At 34.2% G+C, this 23162-nt stretch overlaps 1 protein-coding gene across 2 annotated transcripts in view; it reads left to right on the forward strand.

Annotated features, from left to right (window-relative positions):
- The window catches only part of Hmgcr (HMG coenzyme A reductase), a 110066-nt gene that overhangs the window by 74175 nt on the left and 12729 nt on the right, over positions 1-23162 (forward strand). For both annotated transcript variants that reach the window (XM_067102161.1, XM_067102162.1), the window contains exons 3-16: positions 4080-4191; positions 4476-4563; positions 4826-5016; positions 5443-5549; positions 6680-6784; positions 7104-7237; positions 8965-9131; positions 10111-10325; positions 10577-10771; positions 10972-11210; positions 14731-14908; positions 15244-15350; positions 17305-17509; positions 18183-18357. In XM_067102161.1, the coding sequence (XP_066958262.1) occupies positions 4080-4191; positions 4476-4563; positions 4826-5016; positions 5443-5549; positions 6680-6784; positions 7104-7237; positions 8965-9131; positions 10111-10325; positions 10577-10771; positions 10972-11210; positions 14731-14908; positions 15244-15350; positions 17305-17509; positions 18183-18357 (2218 nt within the window). The remainder of the gene's footprint in view (positions 1-4079; positions 4192-4475; positions 4564-4825; positions 5017-5442; positions 5550-6679; positions 6785-7103; positions 7238-8964; positions 9132-10110; positions 10326-10576; positions 10772-10971; positions 11211-14730; positions 14909-15243; positions 15351-17304; positions 17510-18182; positions 18358-23162) is intronic.

The following is a 23162-nucleotide window of genomic DNA, read 5'->3' on the forward strand; positions in this document are numbered from 1 at the left end:
TAACTAGGCTGACTTGAGTTTCACTTCACTGCTTAATTTTCGTTTGCCTTCTTTATTTTCATTGTTCTTTATCCGATTTATTGCTAAGTTTCGTATTTATTTTTTCTTTGTTACTGCTCTTTCTTAGTTAGTTCTGTGCCTCTCAATTTCCTTTTCTGCACGGGTCCCTTGGGTTTGTCGTATTCTGCTTTTCCAACTAGGGTTGAAGCCTGGTTTGTAATAATAATAATAATAATAATAATAATAATAATAATAATAATAATAATAATAATAATAATAATAATAATAGTAGTAGTAGTAGTAGTAGTAGTAGTAGTAGTAGTAGTAGTAGTACCGTTTAGCAAAAATTCTCTGAAAAAAGACACGAAAGCTTGTAAATAAAAAAAAAGAAGAACAGTGCTGGGAGGGTTAGTGTAATCTCAGGTGAAGTCGATTCTAAATTTGATTCCAAGCAAGTAAAAAAACTAAGCCAAAAGTTGATTCCAAGCAAGTGAAAAGCTAAACCAAAATTTTATTCCAAGCAAGGAAAAAACTAAGCCAAAAGTTGATTCAAAGCAAGTAAAAAAAAGCTAAACCAAAAGTTGATTCCAAGCAAGTAAAAAAAAACTAAGCCACAAGCTGATTCCAAGCAAGTAAAAAAACTAAACCAAAATTTGATTCCAAGCAAGTAAAAAAAAAACTAAGCCAAAAGTTGATTCCAAGCAAGTAAAAAAAAACTAAGCCTAAAGTCGATTCCAAGCAAGTAAAAAAAAAAAAAAACTGAGCCAAAAACTGATTCCAAGCAAGTAAAAAAACTAAGCCAAAAGTTGATTCCAAGCAAGTAAAAAAAAAAAACTAAGCCAAAAACTTATTCCAAGCAAGTAAAAAAACTAAGCCAAAAGTTGATTCCAAGCAAGTAAAAATCAGCCAAAAGTTGATTCCGAGCAAGAGAAAAAAGACCTAAGCCAAAAGTTGATTCCAAGCAAAAAAAAAAAAAAAACCTAAGCCAAAAGGAGATTCCAAACAAGCAAAAAAAAAAAAAAATACAGACACACACAAAGTAAAACAAAAAACTAAGCCAGACAAACGTAGCGACGAATGAATCTCGAGGGAAGAAGAAGCATTGCAGTAACTGGGTTATTTTCTTGTCGCGTTCTCACGTCCCTGTTTTCTCTGCTGCTACACAAAATGTAGTAATCGCCGTCTCCTCCTCCGTCCCACCCACTGCAGCGCTTTCGGGGTTTATGGCTTGGTTTTAGTGGCGGGCTTTATATGTGCCTACTCTCAGACAGGCATACGCTGAGAGAGAGAGAGAGAATCCTTTATGACGAGGGAGAGGATTGTTCTGATGTTGCCTGCTCAGACAGGCGCATACAGACACTTAACATTACACGCATACATACAGAGAGAGAGAGAGAGAGAGAGAGAGAGAGAGAGAGAGAGAGAGAATCCTTTACGATCAGAGAGAGGACTGCCTTGATGTTCCCTTACTTAGGCGCTTGCTGAGAGAGAGAGAGAGAGAAATCTTTTACAACGAGGGAGACGGCTGCCCTGGTGTTGCTTTACTCAGACGTTTAATAAGAGAGAGAGAGAGAGAGAGAGAGAGAGAGAGAGAATCCTTTACGAACAGGGAGAGGCCTGCCTTGATTAAAAGTGAAACGAGCATCCAAAATCTTTTTAAAACTGAGTGATGGCTGTTACAAAAAAACACTCATAGATAGAAATAGAATGAAACGTTCGATCTGAAAATATATCCTTCCTCTTCTCTCCCCCTCCCCCCCTTCCTCTTCTTTCCCCCTCCCCCCCTTCTTACTAAGCAGTATTAGTGTGCTTCACTTAAGAAATAACAGACATCGACTTCGACAAAGAAGAAATGTGTGAAAGTTTATGACAAACAAAAGCAGAAATGTTGTCCAAAATAATTCATGACTGTCAAAATTCTTACACGTCATAAGAACAGCTCATGCAGCTCTTCCGGTTGGATAACCTTATCAAGATGTCAGAGGTCGATAGTAAAAGAAATTTCTCTCTCTCTCTCTCTCTCTCTCTCTCTCTCAAGCTATGCGCGAGAGTCAAAGCAATCAAAAGTGCATTGCATTAGGAATGATGATTAGGATTGAACGTAACACCATGGTGGTGTGAAGCAAATGCAAAAGGTAAACAATTTCGAAAGGCACGAATGGCATCTAAGTTGTTTTACGTTTTGTTTACTTTGGGGACATGTAATCGTTCAAAGAAGACGTATAAAATAATAATTAACGTTTCGTATGAAGTTGTGAGGCGTATGTCACTTTGTTTTATATATTCTTGTGATCAGGTTGTGAGTCAAAGGTTAGGTCGCAAAAACTCTTTCAGGTGAAGTTTCGAGTGTCAGTTTGATTTAATAACAGCTTCCTTTATAGTTAAAGATCGTGTTTCCTGTTGGTAATTACAGTGTATGTTCAGGAAATATACTTACCTCCCTATGCATTTATGATACAATAAATTTGAATCTTTTAGACCAGGGTCAACTTTAGTTAGCAGTAAAAGTTACTTTATTTTTCTCTGTACTGATCAAGTAGATGAACTGTAAGTTGGTCTTATTTTAAGAATTTTATGGGCTACAAATTTTTATGTGGAGATTAGTGCAACTGAAGCAAGAAGAGTCTAAACAGCTCATTGGACGTTGTCATCACTTAGTATTCCTGTCACTTAATGTGGGTTGATTGACCCTGCTTGTTTTGCAATACTCCTGTGTGTTTATTTTTTATAAGTTGTATCATTTCTTTCATCCTTGTTTGTTGTGTATATCACTTACAGTTCTTTTTATGGGAGGTTTGACAGGATTGGTAATATCCTTTAATACCCTAAGTCTTAAATGAAGACACTAGAAAAACGATAATTGAAGGGAATAAGGAGGCCTTCTGGAGTTTATTCCACATTTGTTAAACTTTGCCTGGGTTTTTCTTGAAATCTGTGATCATTGAAATCCACTCCTTATTTGAGTCACTGAATTCTTTTGTAGTAGTCAAGTCCACTCCTTGTACTGTTTGAGTCACAGAAATCCTATAGTTAACTCCACTTCTTTTTGACAGTGTATGTTTGCTTTTGCCAGGCCTCTCAGAGACAAGTTGTATTCATCATACAAATGATGTAATATGGATAAAATACTTTTAGATTTTTTTTGTTTTAAAGGTGAAAATCAATTTTTAATTTTTCAATAGACGAAGTAGAAATGCATCATCAAAATTTCAGTGGTTGAAAACTGAATGATGTACTTATACATTATCAAGATATAAAGTGGTTAAATCACCAAGTCTGTGGATGATAATTATAACCTTATATGAGTCGCTGAAATGATCAAGTAACCAAGTCCACTCTGTGCGCGTTACTGATATCTTGGAATAATCAAGTTCACTCCTTGTATGAGATGCAGAAATTGTCAGATAATCAAAATACACTCTTTTTAAGTCACTGATATCTTCGGATGGTCAAATCCATTCCTTGTATGAATCCATCATTCTTCTTAGCCTAATCGAGACAATTTAAGATTAACGTAAGCTACAGTGACTACATAGTGATAGGTTGATATTGCAAACTGTACTCTTCTGTAATTTAAATCTTAAATCTGTACGGTTTTTTGCTAATCCCTCTTTGTTCTTCATATGAGATTTGTATATGAAAATAATTTGATATTCATTCTGTTAAGGAGAAGGGCCCCACCCATTCATAAGTGTCAAGGTAACACGGCGCATGCTACCATTTAACACATTTGCTCTTTTGATGTTATTAAATTAATAATCTCATCTTGGGCCAGCAAAGGCTATTGTTCTTCTAAGCCTGTAGGTAACTTTGGTGATTAAGCATATGTGGACTTCTCTGTTTGTTTTTCTTGCTCTAATTATGGAATTTCTTTGTTTTGTATTCCCAAAAACAGTGTTCAGGACATATAAAAATCTTGTGTTTATAATATTTATAAAAAGGCATTATGGAAACTAAAGACTTGCATGATACAAGCATGAATATTAATTGGTATTCAAGATTATAGATACAGTACTTTTAAGAAAACTGTTATGAAACTTTCAATGCAAGTTTACATTAAATTGCCTTTTATTTTCCAGGAATACCAAGGACTAGACGTGGTTGTAATGACTATTATACGTTGCTCAGCGCTTCTTTATACTTATCATCAGTTTCGAAAACTCCATAAAATTGGTTCCAAGTATATTTTAGGTATGGCATATATCTTTCTTGTAAGATTTTCAGTATCTTACATATTGCTAAAAATGATTGCCTGTTTGGAATAGGAATAACTTTATTCAAAACTGAAATAATTTAAAGGTTTTAATTGTTGCCATATATCAGCAGTTCATTACCACTCTCAAGTAGCTTAGTTGAGTCAGAAAATGTTAGTACCAGTGCTTTACTTTTGTACCTACATCATATACTGTTTATTCACTTTTTATTCCCTTTTCTGTTTCCAAATACAGCTGTGTACAATTTCTTATATATTACAGGTATTGCTGGATTATTTGCTGTGTTTTCCAGCTTTGTTTTTAGCTGCTCTGTGATCAAACTGCTGGACAGTGATGTTTCTGATCTGAAGTAAGTGCAGAATTGATTTGAATATTTATTTCAGTTATACTTGCTCTCAATTAGGATTTCAATAATTAAGAATTCTAAGATTATTTAGTTAATGTTGCAAAAGTATCACTTCAAGAGATGTGTTTTTATCGATGTTTTATGTTGACTCATTGCATAGTTTTCATCTTTTACATATGATCTCAATTATCCAGAAATAATTGCATTGGCTGTTATATGTGAACTTGTTTCAAGTGTAGAATAATGCATAATTTGGCTCTTCCAGGGATGCTCTTTTCTTCTTCCTGTTGCTGGTTGACCTAAGTAAAGCAAGCTTGCTGGCACAGTTTGCTTTGACATCGTCAAGCCAGACAGAAGTCCACACCAACATTGCTTGCGGTATGGCTCGTTTAGGTCCTTCCCTTACTCTCGACACAATTGTTGAAGCTCTAGTCATAGGGGCTGGTACACTGTCAGGTAAGCAAAATGCACAGAACCAAAAGTTATACTTAGGCTAAATAGGGAACTTTGTAATGTACTCGTTTAGGCTCAGGTTGTACGTGCTCATCTAATAGGGATTAAACTTTCAGTCTTGATATTCAACCATTAAACAAATATGACTTTTTTTTATAGTAAACTGGATTTGGGTGTTTGGTATTGAAAATTTTCTAGATGGGATGTACTAAAGCTTTATTATTGTATTTTTTTTCTTGTAGGTACCTTTCAATCTGTATACATTAAATTGTAGATCCAATTTACTTTCATAAAAATAAGCAGTACAGGATGAGATGCATAAATTACTGTACATTATTAAATTGCAACATCTTTATATTTTATTCACAAGTGCTGGTTTATATATTTTACTCATGTTAGTGTGGTAATAGCAATATCCTTGATTTACAGGTGTGAGTCGTTTGGAGCAAATGTGTGCATTTGCTTGTCTTTCCATTGTTGTAAATTACATTGTCTTCATGACCTTCTTCCCTGCTTGCCTGTCACTCGTACTTGAGGTTTGTATTTCTTGCTCATGTTTGTTTCATTCCATTCATTTCTTTCCAGCTTAAAAGTGAAACAATTTTTATCCAGCATTTCTCACGTGTACAGATCTTTGATTCTTACCCGTTCATAAGCACTGTATTTTAATCACTAAAGTGTACTTGTATACCACAGTACTTTACTTTTATCACTCATATACAGGTAGCTTGGAAGTACTCTTATACTTAAAAATAAAGTTTTAAAGTGGATGCTTGTATTGAAAAAATAATTAATGAGATTCAGTTCGTTCACTTCATTATTTACTGTACAGCATTAGTATTGTACATTGTTATCTTGAGTAATTTTATGATGGTCATCTGCAAGATTTGAATGTATAATCAAGTAATTGTTACTCTGGGTATTTGTATGTTAATATGAACAAAGTTACTGTGAGGTGTAATGTTTCAGTGAAAGAGGGAATTTCAGTTTTGATTTGTGTAAGAGCTAATGGTGAAGAAATTGAAGAGGAGGTTTATATGTTTGAGAAACTGACATTTGGTGTGGAATGTTTCATTTATTTTTCAGCTTACTTGATTGTGAGGGTAGTAATGTAAAGACAGTATAAAAATAGAGTAGCAGTAGCCTAAAGCGATAAGAAATTGTTGGACTACTAATAAGTAAAAATATTCCTGTAGTAGAAAGAACAAAAATTTATGCTGTGCTCAAAATCTACTTCTCTCTGCAACAGAGAAAGCCATATACACTGAAAAGGGAAGGGTGTTCCAAAGAGGCATGACTTCAAAATGTTGTAATTCATTATTGCAGTGCTGTGGGACCCATATATTACAGATGTAAAATTAGCAGATATTTGTTCATTGGTTACAAAATAGATAGAATTCACAAAGACTGGGTTGGTTTAAATACCTGATATGAAGAGGAAGAACATTCATCCAAGAGTAATTTAGACATTGGGGTAGGTGGATGTAGTTTAAACAGAAGCATAGGAGGATACGTTCTTAAATATAACTCAGATACAGTAGTGTTATATGAATTCATGTGTAAATAGTTTTGCTGTACTTCTGACAATGTAAGTTTCAGGACTATCAGTTCATGTCCTCATATTCATTTATGAAATGATTAGTAATATTCTGGTTTTGTCCTCCAGCTCTCGAATAGGTGTTCCTCAGGCCAACCTCCATGGCAGATGGCAACACTTGCTCGTGCCATGGTTGAAGAGGAAAGGCCCAATCCTGTTGTTCAAAGAGTCAAGGTAAAATTCTAGATTGATTAAGTATAATAAAGAATTTACTAATTGAATTAATGTATGGTATGTTGATGTACACATTGTAATTACATTTATTTAATCATAACTATGGTTTATCTCATGTTAAACAACCTTGCCTGTGAATAATTTATTTCTGTATACTGTAATAAAATTGATACTTTTAATAACCTTACCTTTGTTCTTTTTCTGATGGTGATTTCTGTACCTAACTCAGAATTATAAATGTCTAAATTTTAAAAATTTTGGTAGGTTATTGGTCTGCATTATTTAATAAGTCTCTTTCAATCTTTTTGGTATTTGTTAGGTTATCATGTCTGCGGGGCTGCTACTTGTACATGGCATTACTCGATGGTCTTTGTCACTGTCAGTTAACACAATGACTCTATCTGATTCAGCAGCAGCTTTTAATTCTTCCACTGATCCTCATGTTATTGTACGGTATGTGTGATATCAGTTTGTTTTTTTTAATGTTAATTTTTTTGTGTCTTACTCTGTATTGTACTGTATGTATTTTACAAATACAGTATCTGAACTTCTTATAATAATACAAAATCTTACATAGGCTATAGGAAACAAAGAACATTGAAGATAACAGTTTCCTGTTAGATGAGTAAATCCCCCCTCCCCCCAAAAAAATAGTTGCAGAAATATTCTTGATGACAACAAAGTGTTATATAAAAGATATACAGTACAGTTTGCAATAAACCACTCAGGATTATTGAATGTCAGTCGGGTCTGCTTGAGTCTTTGCTATTTGTATGGGTAAAGATTTATTTGCAAGGTAAGCCCTATTGGTTTAGCCTTCCAAATTCTATATTTATGAAAGAATTTTTTAGGTAAGGGATTTAGTTTCACTTTATAGGCTACTAGATTTAGAATTATCATAAGTAATTTTGAAATTGAAACTGTGATACATTATAGGTAAGACGAGTTTGGTTTGTAGCTTCTAATTTTTACCCATGTGGACACAAAGCAGCTTGGTTTCCTATTGTTTGATGGTAACTCTTTACAGTATTATCTTTTGTTGCTAACCTGTACATGTATATTTTTAGCGAAAGATAATATGGGATGCATTGTTATTTATTATGAAAATAGTTTGGGAGCCTATTGTCAGAGCCAAAGAGTGTGTATATAAGTGGCATTGACTTGAAATTTGTCTCAGTGTAAGTCTCATTAAGTGCCAGGAAAACATACATAAATGTGTTCTGAGCTTCAATAAAATCTCAATTCTGTAAGTATCTTTTATGTGCAGTCAGTAAATGTGGCTGGATTTGGTGATGTTGATTGTACAGTGAAATCACTGTCATATGCTTATTGCTATTATATGTAGGAATTTTGTAGTTGTGGTAAAGTGACTGTTTTTTTTCTTTTGAGTGTGCCAAGATATATTAGAGTACATCGGTCCATGTCTTAAAAGTAATTATATTATCTTTCTTGGCATTTTGGTATTTTTTTTATCTCATAGTTATCATTTTTCACATAAACTGTTTCTTTGGACATTTGCTACATAACTAGTCATTAGTTATTTATATATGATTTGGAATAGAGTTGAGAGGAGAACCTTAAAGTGTTCATTGTTCCTAAATAAACAAAAGTCGTAGCCTTTTTTATGAATAACTCTTGATGCAACTAAAGTTTGATCAATCTGTATTACAATAGATGTTTAGGTCAGCCAAATTGTCGTTCTGCTGAAGGTGTGTATTTTTGAGTGTTAAGAAATACCTCCTGATTTTCCTATACAGTATTTATATAATGGCTCTTTCTGATTAGGATTTTATTGTAGGCAATAGAACCTTTTGTTAAAATCCTGAAGAGTGATTAGGTTTCCTTTGAAAAGGATAGGACAGTATCTCTTTAATGGCAGGAATAGCCTTGGTATATGTTATTGTGTTAAGTGATTTAGATCATATTACTGTATTTAAAACGTATTACTCCTAACAGCAAGCAGAATTGTCAGAGAAAGAACTGAATTTGCTTCAAGATTGATTTGTAAATTGTAGAAAATAATGTACAGTACTAGAAAAGGATGTTGTTATTTCAAGTGCCTGTTAATATATTAACATTGCATTATTTAGCTCCAGGCAAAATATTAAGTTGGTTCAAGTAAAAATATTATTATTGTTTCCATAAGTCATAACAAGTATATTGTCTTTTTTTGTATCCAGGCTGCTTAATGCAGGGCTAGACCATGTTGTGTTTATGGTGTTGTTGGTAGCCTTGATCATCAAGTATGTACTGTTTGAGTCCCAGGGACATTTAGAAGAACATCTCATCCATGATAGTCTGTTAACTTCTCAGGATGATACTCAGTCCCCATCGCTGAGTGGTAAAGGTAGGATAACCATCTCAAATTTATTTAGGTTTGTTCTTTGTTTCATTATGCTTTCATTTTTAAATTGTACTTTAAACCAAGCAAATGGCATGAAAGGCAAAGGCTTTTCAGTCATCATTTGGTTCTCATTTTTGCCCCTATTTATATTATTCATATTCATTTCATTCTCATCTTTACCCCTATTGAAAAACAGGAACATACATACTTACATTTTAATGATATTAAATTTTTTTTTCCATTCACTGATTATACAAATGAAGACTCTCTCTCTCTCTCTCTCTCTCTCTCTCTCTCTCTCTCTCTCTCTCTCTCTCTCTCTCTCTCTCTCTCTAACCTATAGTTTGTTGTAGTTCAGTGAGCTTTTTGTACTGCTATTTTTTCTCTTCATAATTGAAAGAGTAACCAAGCTTCTATCAGAGCTGCTCTGAGTAATCCAGATGTAAAAGATGTGTGTTCAGGGGATTGATTATCATTTCCGTAGTGTCAAACTAACTAAGGCTGTTAACATTACGATGATTGAACAAAAAATGTAATCTTTATTTTCAATTTTCTTTTTACTTTACTATTCATTGATTTACTTGCTTCTTGTCTCAGAAGTCATCAGTTGAACTAAGATATTACTTAACTGGAGAACCCCTCATTTGATGCAGGTCTGATTTCTAAGTGTTTTACTTTTGGTTCCAATGGATCATTTAGGGTATGCAGATTCATGTCAGTGAAGGGCTCTCATAATTAACCCTACTCAATTTCACCTAGTAATTCATCCAAATTTGTAGTGTAGACAAATAGAGTCTGACCTTGTACAGTATAGTGCTGAACTTGAATACTTGGTGTAATGTTTCTGTTGATTTCTTGTCCATTATCATTAACCCCCATACTGGATAAGTGATAAGGTTATGAAAAGGAATTTACTTTTAATGTGAAAACATTACTGCATAAAAGATAATGATGTAACTTGTGTATCATTGCATTTAAACAGGGTTGAACACAGGAGGAATGCTCCGCCATTGCACAAGAAGCCGCACAGTCAGTTTCAACTCAACTTGCGACGAATCTCTTACATCATCCCTGAAAAAGGAAGACATTGCTACTCAGACAGAAACAGTCTGCCCTACCATGGAAGATCAAAAAGAGGAGAAACCTGTGTCTCCTCCAAGACCAGTAGATGAATGTGTCAGCATTATGAATTCTGAGGTATGAATTTTTTGCTTTTTTTTATATTTTCATAATCTTGAAAATTCACAATAATAGTCCAAAAACTTGAATGTTCTAATTTACTCTTAGGAATATATGCTAGTGCTTTTTATTCTCTTAATAATTATTGTAATTTTGCTATAAAATACTATGTCATACTAGGGTTGAATAGTTTCTTAGTACATAAATCACAGTCTTCAAGAATATTTATGCTTCATTTGCAACTGATCGGTACATTTTACCCAAAACAGGCTGGAGTGAAATCTTTAACAAATCAGGAAATTGTTCAGTTAGTAGAGAAGAAGCATGTACCTGGGTACAAACTTGAAACAGTTTTGGGGGATCCATTAAGAGCAGTCGACATTCGTAGGAGAGTAGTTGCTCCTCACACAACAACTAAGAGTTCAATGGATACATTGCCCTATGATCATTATGATTACACAAAAGTAAGGTTTCCTTCAAATTACAGTCATGGTATAGTTAACTATTGAAAAATATTATATGTTATCATTTTATACCTTTGAGAGTGCAATCCATTTTATTGTTTACTATTTGGCTTCAATTTTGTCATAAATTCTTATCAAAAGTCTCTTTTATATACTATTCATAATATGTTTGTAAAATCTTACTTCTCCCCTTAAAACAGGTTATGGGTGTGTGTTGTGAAAATGTGATTGGCTATGTCCCTGTGCCTGTGGGAGTAGTAGGTCCTTTGAATGTTAATGGCAAGAAGTACATGGTACCAATGGCAACAACAGAGGGTTGTCTTGTAGCATCGACAAACAGAGGATGCCGAGCTTTAGTTAATGGCGCCAAGAGTGAAGTCATTAGGGATGGTATGACAAGAGCACCAAGTATCAGACTTCCTAATGCTGCTAGAGCAACGTAAGTATTACAGTCTTTTTTTTAAAATCAGGTGAAATGTTTATTTGTTGCTTTTCTCAGCATCAAATAATTTTTCAGTATGCTATAAATAGCATGCATTTCTTGAAAGGTTTAAAGACGTTTGAAGGCAGAGTAGCATTTGTGACTGTTTCATCACAAGCTCATTAACTACATTTGCCTAAATATGTGTCCTGGAGGATCTCACATTCACCATTCTTTTGTCTGTCAGACAGAAGGTATTGTAATCTTAACCAATAACATCACTTTTTGTAGCTGCCTTGCATGATCACTTTTTGTGAACTTGCAAGGCAGTTGACAGGTGTTGATATCACAAGATCATTATAAGTACCAGTGTTGGTTTAATCCCATTGAGGTTTTTGCAGGAATTGAAGCTCATCTGCAGTGAAACACCATGCTGAATTTATAAGTTTTTCTTCTTGATCTTTACTTCCCTGGGTTTTTACTCTTCTTCATAGTCTTTGCTTTTAGAACTACTGTTTTCATTCTTTATTGCTGCTGTTTCAAATAACTTCACTAATCAGTTTGCCTCTTCACGTCTTCAGTTTTGTCTGGTATCATTATCTGGCAGGCAAATATTTTATTTCAACTCATATACAATGTCTTGTTAACATAGATTATCATATATTGTTTCATGGTATTCTTTATCCACTCATTTTTATGTAACTTTCATTAGCATTGCTTGAATAAAAAGTACTATTGACACAACTGAATTTTAGACACTCCTACCATCTATGGAAGTAGGTACTTGTACATGATGTAATACCTTAAGTTTTTAATAATGTATTGTTTTCTTGCTTTCTGGTCCTGTTTCCAACACTTCTGTTCTCAGTTTCTTGTATGGTTTGATTTGTTGTATTCTGAATCATAGATTACCTCTACAGTATATTGAAATCAATGTACTGTCATTTCTACCAAATCACCAAAAACCTTCAGTTAAGGAATAAGTTTTTCCTTTTTCATGGGAGGGAGGATTGTGTTGGAAAGGTCATGTGTAGATAATGACAGGTTATGACAGGCTCGGCTTATGACGTTCCAAGCTTGCGATGCTCTTCAAATATATTCATCAAAAATTATTTCCTGGATTATAGTGCATGTTCCGGGGTTATGGTGCCGATCCAATGGAAGAAATATGGCTCCAAAACAGCAGAATGGTCAAAATTTGGATTTTTTTCTATGAAAAAATCAGTAAAAATGCAGTTTACATCGTTTTCAAGACACACGAAGGATTAAAAGTTAGGTGTTCTTACAATTTTCGACGATATTTTGGGTTACGACGATTTTCGGCTCATTAGGGATGCAAGTATCAGTTGACTTTGATAACTGTTCACTTAAATATATGAAAATATTTATATTAACACAATTCAGTTTTAATAATCTGGAATCTCTCACCAATGTAATTCATGCTCATGAGGTTAAGTTTATTTAAATAATTCATACAATAACAAAGTATTTGGTGTTTTCTAAAACCCCTATTACATAGTTGTCAAGGATGGAGTTTTGGAAAACACCAAATACTTTATTATTGTATGAATTATTTAGATAAACTTAACCTCGTGAACATGAATTACATTGGCAAGAGATTCCAGATTATTAAAAATGAATTGTGTTTATATATTTTCACATATTTAAGTGAACAGGTATCAAAGTCAACTGGTACTTGCATCCCTGATGACAGCACAGTGAGAATCAGGGTAGAAAAACATGGATGTCTGTTATTTCTGGGTGTTTTGTAAAGTTACTATAATGATACTTGAGACCATATTGTATCATGTCTCAGAAATTTTGAAAAATTCATGAAAAGTCATATGGGTGCATCCCCCTTAAATTTATTCCATTCCCTGGTCTTAGTGGGTGATGATTGCTATCTCCTGACTTTCCCACACCATCCACCTTCCATGCTGAGCCTCATCCCTAAGCCTTTTTAGAAATCTTTGAAGACTGATGTGCTTCTCCTAGGTCTTCCTCTTTGTGGTTTACATCCTCAGATAAGAACGCAGGCTCTGGTACTACTAGACAACAAACCCATGTTTAGCCTTGAGTGATTGGACTAGAGAGTGACTGGACTGTGACCATCCCTCCTTATGTACAGGCAGTCCCTACTTCCCGGTGGCATCAGTCAACGGCGCTTCAGTGTTATGGCGCTTGGTCAGCGTCATTGTTAACCGGATTTTCAGCGCCGGTAAGCAGTTTATTGGCATTGGTAAGCAGTGTATCGGTGTCAGTAGGTGGTTTATTGGCATCAGTAGGTGGTTTATCGGCATCAGTAAGTGGTTTATCAGCGCTGATAAACAGTTATCGGCAACGCTAACCAGTTAACAGTGCCATTAAGCAGTTTATCAGTGCTATTATCGCCAAGTTTCGGTTATCGGCGATTTTTGGTTAGCGGCACTCAGCCAGGAACGGAACCCCCGCCATTAACCAGGGACTGTCTGTAGTGGCAAAAACCCTGATGTATTAAATGACGCTGGGCAGCAACAGTTGGCCACAAGATTCAGTGAAGAAGAGCAATTCATCCATGGACTACATTCTTCCTCTCCGTGGGCCATCATCTGAGGAGAAGCAGTCAAACTGCTCTCTACTTGAAAGATGATCTCATTCTTTGACACAGGAAAGGATGTCATATACTTCACTTCCATCTTTGCTTGATTACAAAGGATGAAAAAGAAGCAGTCATCACTGGATAATAAGTTGGCTCCCTTGACCTCACAGAACCAGCTTATATTTAGCCAACCACAATGAAAACACATGTCAAGTTTGTAAAGACTCTCACCACACCTTTAACAGTCACTTTGTTGCTGTTTGAAGTATAGTTTTGAACAAATAGACATTTTAGAGAAAATCATATACCTGTACTGTATTTTGAAATAGTTTCATAAAATATGGAAATGACTCATTTTATCAAATGATTTGATAGAACTTTTTTGATAAATTCTACTTTATGTGTAGGAACTTACAAATGCTTGTCTATCTTTTCTATATTTTATTCAATTGATTTGCTTCCGCTCCATCATAACTCTTCATCCCGCATGATGGCATTGTCCAAAGATGTAGACTTCCAGGTTTATTGGTTGCTATGTCCCATGTATTTCCTTTCCTATTCTGGAAGACTTTAACTATATATTTACCAACCTATAAGCTACCAAAGACATGGTTCCTGCCTCCTTATAGTCCACATGCACATCATTAAAGAAGTGCCTTCCTGCCAGCCCCGCAAATTTCACTGCTTTTTAAAGTTTACAGAAGTAAGGTTATTGACTGATATATACTGTACCTAAAGATCCAGAAGGCATGTGCATAGAAAGGCTATTTTATTCTGCCTAACAAAAGATTGTGGCCCTGGGAACATTAGGGACATGAATATGGCCATATATTTAATTACAAGGTTTCTATGAAAAAAACTTATTTTCTAATATAAAAAGTTTTAATAAATTTTCAAATAAACATTCTATGTAAGATTACAAATTTAGAGTGGTTCTTAACATGAATCTTATTTTCAAAGTGAGGTGTATATGTGGATTCGCAACAAGGACAATTTTACAGTCATCAAAGAAGCATTTGATTCTACTAGTCGATTTGCACGTCTTCAAGATCTGCGCGTTGCTATAGCTGGAAGGTTGTTGTACACTCGGTTTGTAGCTCAGACAGGCGATGCAATGGGGATGAACATGGTTTCTAAAGTTAGTGCTTTGTATCTTAGTTTCGTTCACCTTATTTCTGTCAGATGACTGTCATATTTGTTTCTGACAATTTCTGTTTTAGTCTTCGAGGTCTCTTGATAAATATCTCTGAAAAAATATCCGTAACTGACACTAAGTTGTTAATTTTGCACTAGTGATATACAAAGAATTGTGATATTTTCTGATAAGAGTGCAAATATAATATACTGTAATTAAGTGGTTGTATGTACTATATAAGCTTTTAGGTCACATCATGTGTCTCAAATCCTAATTTAAAAATATTTTGGACATCAGATTTGTATTACTGGATATTTTTTTTTTTTTGGTTAACTTAGGGAACGGAGGCAGCTCTTGCAGCAATTAAGAAGTATTTTCCTGATTTGGAAGTCCTGAGTGTCAGCGGTAATTACTGTGTGGATAAGAAGCCATCAGCTATTAATTGGTAAGGCACTTTCAGATTTCAGTTGGATATGGAAACAAACATTAATTATTTGTGCTAAATTGTAGTATAAGCAGCCTGAACATTGTAGATGTTCAGTATGGTATGCATTCTGGATATATACCACTCTTAAATTTGAAAAAAGCACTATCATGTGTCATAAGAGAAGATATATTAGAGAAGATATATTTTTAATTTGTTTTTTAAGTCTTGCTCTCTGATTGTTCTGTGATTACCAAACTGTATAGTTACTTAGATCTTCAATACAGTTATTAAATATCTTCTCAGAGTAAAAAGTCTGATAACAAACACATGAATTTATAATCACATTCTCATAAATTCAACAGTTTAGTATTCAATTATACTTTGCATAGTATGCATATCGTGTACCTGTATACAGTAGTACAGGCAGACCTTTACTAATCAAGTCCTCCATCATTGTGACCTAAGGAGTGCTGAATTAGTGAAAATTCTAAATTAAAGAAGGATTACCTCAAAGCAATAGATAACCAAGTAATCATAAAATATTGTATACTGTATATACTTGTGTAAAATTTGACTTTGTGTAATGGTTGACCCTACCTTTTTTCCAAAAATTTATGATTCATACAAAATTTTGGATTTTGTATGCAGTGTGCAGTTAGCCTAGGCAATATTATCATTAGAACATTTGGCTACACTTTACAAAGTAATTATTAACATAAGGGCAGTTCTAGCATATTAAAAGGTTCTATAATGATGAACAAGGTACAAAGAAGTCACAGGCATGCTATTACTGCTAGATGAGTCTCACCAAAACATTGGATTACTATTTAGACACTCATGAAAGTGTTAGTTAATATAATAGTGTATGTTTTCAGCATAAAATACTATGAGAAGGTAGAGTATAGCTAAAATATGCACTTTAAAATTATTAACAGCATAAAATATAAAAAAAATTACTGTAATGTTATAAAGTAAATGTGGAAGAACTATGGATTGTATTACCAACACACAAACCTCATCAAAAACAGGGCTATGATTCACCCATTTATCCAAGTCATACCTAATATACAACAAACTTTGACCATGCAGTTTAAATTCAATAACAAAAAATAATTCAATAATAAATGAACAATAAACTTAAGAGAAATACACATTTTATTACCAACACATAAACTGTTTGCCTATGTTTACTATCATGCTAGCTCAATTTTTGGTAGATTAGGCTAGGTCAGTCTTACCAAACTTGAGTCATATACAAGTTATCAATTAAAAATATAGACATTAGCAGACTCCAGCTAGCAAGGATTCTTCTTATTTGTCCAGACATGATTTACTTTTTGTCAGCAGACTTCCCCACCCCCTCCTCCTATTAAAAATGTGCACAGAATTGGACAATTATTTGCACAGCATAAAACATAATGGAAAGGTATTGCAAAAATAAATATATAAGTTAATTTTAAACTTCTAGTAAAAAAAAACTGCAAATATTTATCATCAAAAACTGCTACATACAAATGTTTACCAGTGATCAGTATCCATCAGTTTTAGCAGGTTACTTAGCATAAATGCAGTCAGTTCATATGATGATAATGAAATGCATATTTTTCTTAAGTATTTTTTAATTTCTCTTTTATTGATTTGCAAGTGTATATATGATCAAAATCTCCAACTTTCAATATTCACTTGCTAGCAGTGCTTGCTGGTTTCAACAGCTAACTTCTGGTAAATGTAAGAGAATTTTACATTGGAAAATGCATATTAATTCAGTCTTTATTTCCATCATTACTTAATTTCTTTATTACTTTTAAGGACATATAAATCTTATGTAATAGCTTATCATAGTATTTTGTATGTTGAAAACCTCTATTATTAATTACTGAGAAGTGTGAATGATAGTCTAATGTTTTGATGTGTAATGTAGCTTAGTCTTTTGTGCTGCACTTGTATTACCAGTTTGCCCTATCTTCTACAGGATTGAAGGTCGGGGAAAGTCTGTTGTATGTGAAGCTGTGATTCCAGGAAAAGTAGTGACATCTGTCCTGAAAACATCTGTCGCAGCTTTGGTCGAGGCTAATGTCACAAAGAACCTTGTAGGCTCCTCTCTAGCTGGGTCTATTGGGGGGAATAATGCACATGCTGCTAATATTGTTGCTGCTGTTTATATTGCTTGTGGTCAAGTAAGTAACCAACTAACATGTCATAATATTTAATATTTGCTTACTTTTAGTGGAAGTTTAACACCTTTTTCATTTGGTTCTACACAAAACAACAACCATTTTGTGCTATCACATTCATAGTAAAGAAAAGTACACTATTTACTTCAGAAGCCTTTCTAAAAAAAAATTCTGTAAGGGGCCTTAGGCAAACTCTTCACACTTCGATGAGACATCATGATAGTTGGTTAATTGGGATTCTCTCAGACCTTTCCAATGAGGCTCTTTCTCTTGTAATAAGTGTCCTCATAAATAAGGCCTAGGAAACTGGTTTTCCATGTTTCACTGCACATGAAGATAGAGTGTTCACTAAAATCACTCCAACAAATAATTATTTTTGTTGGCTGAAATGAGTACTTCTTCTTGACCTGAAGTGGAATGTCCCTCATCAGTATTTTCATGAAGAATGGAATCTTTTATAGGGGTAATTTGTATAGTATTAACTGTCTTGTAAGGGAGACGATAGCAAACACTCAAAATTTTTCGTGAGGGAAATTTAGTTCTGGCCGACTTCACTTATCTAACAATGAAATAATGATGATTCTTTTTAGCAAGGTAAGATGATAACTAAGTATAAGTAGTATTTTATGTTTGTTGTAGCACGTAATGTTTAATCCACTTTCTTATTCATTTAAAGGACCCTGCACAGGTAGTAGGCAGTAGCAACTGTATGACCCTAATGGAAGCTTGGGGAGACAACAAAGATGATTTGCACATGACAGTTACTATGCCATCCCTTGAGGTTGGTACAGTTGGAGGAGGAACTGGTTTGCACCCTCAATCAGCATGTCTCAGTATGTTGGGTGTTAAAGGTATGTATTTTTTATTATTATTTTATTCAGGTGGTGATTAAGAATGTGTTCATACAATCAGCAAACATATGTTGCTGAGTAATTTCTGTTATTGGCTTCCTAAAGTGCTTCTTGTAGCGCTTTCTGGATGTGTGGCATTCTCACTGGCAACTGATCAATTATGGCAGAACAGATAGGGCAGCTGGGACTGGATAAACATTCTTGGTCTCAGAATCGGACATGAAAGCAAAATATGAACTTGTGCCATTCGAGTTGCGCGAATTCACAGACATGCAAACTTTTCATTGGAACCTAACTAGTTATCACACACAAATTTTTTGCAGACATGCGAACATTTGTGAACACTGAGAAACCCTGCAAAAGTGTTTATATTTCATTTTTTATGTAATTTATGAGCCTTTAAGCTTTAATTTGTAAATTAAATAACATTAAATAATAAAAGTAATAATTTCTCTTTCTTCTCTCTCTCTTTTTCTGAGATGAGAGAATTTTCATGGTACAGTACATGTATATGTTTGTTTGTTTTGTATGATAGGTAAATTTTTTACCTAATAATAAGTACTAATTTTCAAATAATAATAATAATAAATAATAATAATAATAAATTTGTAATTACAAAATTTGTATGTGATACTTATTTTAAACAAACAAATATTTTTCCTTCATCTTCTGCAAGAAGTTCAAAGGCAAAAAGCTGTCAGATATGTCACTTTAACATGACAAGAAGGGGTATTGTTGCTGATTATTGGTCAAAGGTTTCTTGTAACTCTCTCTCTCTCTCTCTCTGTATCTGTATCTGTAATAATTCATAAAAAATTTCACTCGTAAATAAAGACAACTGTTTCTCTCTCTCTCTCTCTCTCTCTCTCTCTCTCTCTCTCTCTCTCTCTCTCTCTCTCTCATGTTACTCTTAGGTAAGGACAACCCTTATCTCTCTCTCTCTCTCTTGTTATTCTCTCAATCTCCATAATAAATAAATAGTTTCACTCTCTTAGGTAAGGACAACCCTTATCTCTCTCTCTCTCTCTCGTTATTCTCTCAATCTCCATAATAAATAAATAATTTCACTCTCAGGTAAGGACAACTCTTATCTCTCTCTCTCTCTCTTGTGTTATTCTCTCAGTCTCTGTAATAATTGACAAATAATTTCACTCTCTTAAGTAAGGACAACCGTCTCTCTCTCTCTCTCTCTCTCTCTCTCTCTCTCTCTCTCTCTCTCTCTCTCTCTCTCTCTCTCTCTCTCTCTCCGTAATAACTCATAAATAATTTAACTTGATATTTCAAGTAAGGACAATCTCTCTCTCTCTCGTGTTATTCTCTAAATCTCCGTAATAACTGATAAATAATTTCACTCTCTTAAGTAAGGACAACCCTTCTCTCTCTCTCTCTCTCTCTCTCTCTCTCTCTCTCTCTCTCTCTCTCTCTCTCTCTCTCTCTCTCTCTCTCTCTCTCTCTCTCTCTCTCTCTCAGTCAGCGCTCACACATTTTTACAACTTCTTATTTCTCCGTACGTCTTTACCTGTACAGTAGATAGTTTAAATTGATCTAATTTTACCTGTACCGTCTATGAAGTGTAAATGTGTTAGTGTGGCAAATATAAGTTCTAAAACATAGAGACATAATAACTAAGAGTTGTATTAGTCAAAATAACAAACACTGTTTGTTCATGAAAAAGCATTTCAGAACAAAGAGAAAGAGACATAGAATAAAGAAGTTATTAAAGAGGTTGAGAAGACTTTTAAAAATAGATCAGTCGGAAGGGGAGAGAGACAGAAATTCTCTTCCAGCTCTCTATTTTTGTCAACCATTTATTTCTTTTTTCAAGGGTAATGTATTAATCTAACTTTTAAATGAAATTACAGTAACTTTCTTTTCATTTAAAAGTTAACTTAATAATTTGGGAGCATGAGTAGGGTCATATTTAATGTTTAAACTTTAGAAATAAGCTTTTATTAGCATTTTTAGAGACCGTCCCAAACTTACACGAAAATTCACCTTGCGCGAGGGGTTCTGGAACCTAACCTCGTGTAAGTTCGGGGTATGACTGTATTAATGAAAAAGGAAGAAAATAAAAATGAAAGGCCTGTATTTGAGCAGAACTCACAGGTTGATAATGCTTACAAAATATACTACATTTGGAGATCCTGTAAAGCAGATTATTCAGCAAAGGGAATAGTAATAGCAGCCTACAACAAAAACACCACCAGAAAACTAAAAGAACATTATGGTAATAAAACACACTGATGGCTCAACAAAGTCAAATGTAGGCACAGGAGGAAAACAAGGACTAATAAATAAAATAATTTTCAAAAAATACATAATAATGTAAACCTAGGAAAAGCACCAGAGTTGGCCCAAAGCTAATGGAAGCTAACTTTGCAAAGCTAATGTAAGCCTAGGTAAAATCCTGAGTTAGCCCAAACCTGATGGAAACTAACTTAGCAAAACTAAGCTAACAAGCAGAATGATTGGCAATCTTTAGTCGAAGCTGACACAGAAAAGTTTAAAAATACATACCAAAGGACACTAGGTAAATACCAAATCATCAAATATTTATGATATACAAAAAGTTTAAAATTACACTTTACAGGAAAAAAAGACACTATCCCTTAAGCAGTAACCATAAAGAAGCAATAACTATGGAGATCTGTAGTTATCAGTTGCCATTATGCTATAATTGCAAGATCTGCCAGAGAGGTCTACTTAAGAAAATATGGAAAAAAATCAGTTTTCTAACACAAAAGCGCAAAAGCATCACATTCATATTTAATGAAGAATGATTAAATGTTGAGGAATACAATCCAGCCATTTTTATAGCTGATGAAAGTCTTGGGAATTTCAGATGTGACCAGGTTCACAAGCAACATAAAAGTGGTCCAGTTGGCTGTTGGATACCCATGGACCAGTTGATGCAATGCCAGAACTATTACTTGAGTGCCTATAATTACTGTTTTCTTTTTGGGAAACTAGATTGTTTGGACATTTTGTTGACCAGGTAACAGGTTTGTGAAACAAACTTAGGGACCTTAACAATCAAGTTATATTGGTACCTCAAGCAGCATTTAACGTCTAAAGCCACTTCCACATGGTCGAGTACTGCCCATGGGCAGGAGGGCTTTGACTGTCAGCAGTTGTAGTTAGCAGACAAACAGCCAAATTGCCTGTGTTCATAGCTAAAAAGGCCACAAACGGTGTCTGTTGCTTTGATGTCTGATATGAAAGCTAACATTACCTGACACAAAAGTTAGATGCCATTTTTTTTTTTCATTCTCTTGTCTCCCTTCACCAGCAGCAGAGCAGTAAATTTCTTTATATTTTTGCTTAGGTTAATTTTTTAAGCTGTCTCGCTTAAATACATAGTGATCTTTTGAATTATGGTTTACACCATCGTTATTGTACTGCACCACCGCAGCTGCTTATGTTCCTACTTGTTGTCAACTTGCTAATGACCTGCAGCTCTGCCATGTGGATGACACCTCAGAGTTTGCATAGTGAGAGCACAGCCTGTGTGCATGGCTCAACCATGTGGATGTGGCATTAATAATGTGAAATTTGTCCTTGGAGAAACTGTTGCCATGAAAGTAATACCCAATATTACAAAATTTAGTTTTGCATACCTATACCGTTAACAAAACATTTGTTTGTATTTATTTTGCCTAAATTTTATTAGTCTGTCATCCTTGTAATATTGAATTGATTTACATGCAGAAGGTCTCCAAGGAAATTAAAAATGTATAATTTTCTGTTTTTTACAGCAAATGTGATTATAATATTTTAGCATCATTATATTTTATGATTGTAATATTTACATAGTACAGTATAGCTTTCCTGAATAATGATTCTTATGAAGAGCTTTACAGGAAAACCTGCTAGTTTTCAATTGCTTGAATTTCTAAAAGGACCATTAGTTTTCATTTGACTTGAGTTCTAATGCTCATTTTTTTCATGTCTTTAAGACAATGAAGATGAGTCTTTGAAGGTTAGGATAAAATAAGATGCTTTTCTTGTGTGGAAATCTCACTGTCACAGGGGAAGAAACTAGGTCAAAATTGCTATGAGGGCAGATTATTTATGTCTGGTTCCTGCTATCCGTCCTTATAGAAACTTTGATCTTGTTATTATTCACTCTAATGATAACACAAGTTGCCTTTATTAAATGTATTTTTATTAATATATCATGATCACAAAGAAAAGGGTCTTATTTTATCCAGATTTTGTTTCTTGTCAGTACTTTTATTCCACCTATAATTGATCTTCAACATTTTTTTTTTCAGTATTGCTTTTTGAGTGTACGTATATTGAATAGAAAAAACTGTCATTGTTAAATAAGCTGTTCTTTGCAGGGTGAGAAATTCTGCTAAGTTTTCATCACTTGTGAATGCTTACCTAACTGAAGTGTAACTGAATCTGTAATTGTTCTGATGGGGAAACAAACCATCACCTTTTATATAAGAGCTTCTTTCAACACGAGGTGGAAACCAGTCAAAACTTGGTAACAAGGTGGTTAACAGGTAGAGATGGGGGTGAGTGGAGGAGTATCCCACACTCACTTTTCTTTTGGCTGCAGTAGCGAACAGATGTGCAATCCTTTGCTATCCTGACTGCTGGTTGAGAACTTAAGATTTTGGATGAGCATTCTCTCTTGTATAATTACAATCATTATGACATCCTAATGCTGTCAGTACTGGAACATGACAGCCTTTGTCGGTGATTATGCCAATGGTAATAACTTTACTTTTCTATTCCATTTTGTGTTATTTTTTATTATAGACTTCTTGCTAAAAGTTGTCTGGGATTTGCCAGGA

Source organism: Macrobrachium rosenbergii, chromosome 59 (assembly GCF_040412425.1).
Source record: "Macrobrachium rosenbergii isolate ZJJX-2024 chromosome 59, ASM4041242v1, whole genome shotgun sequence".
Taxonomy (NCBI): domain Eukaryota; kingdom Metazoa; phylum Arthropoda; class Malacostraca; order Decapoda; family Palaemonidae; genus Macrobrachium; species Macrobrachium rosenbergii.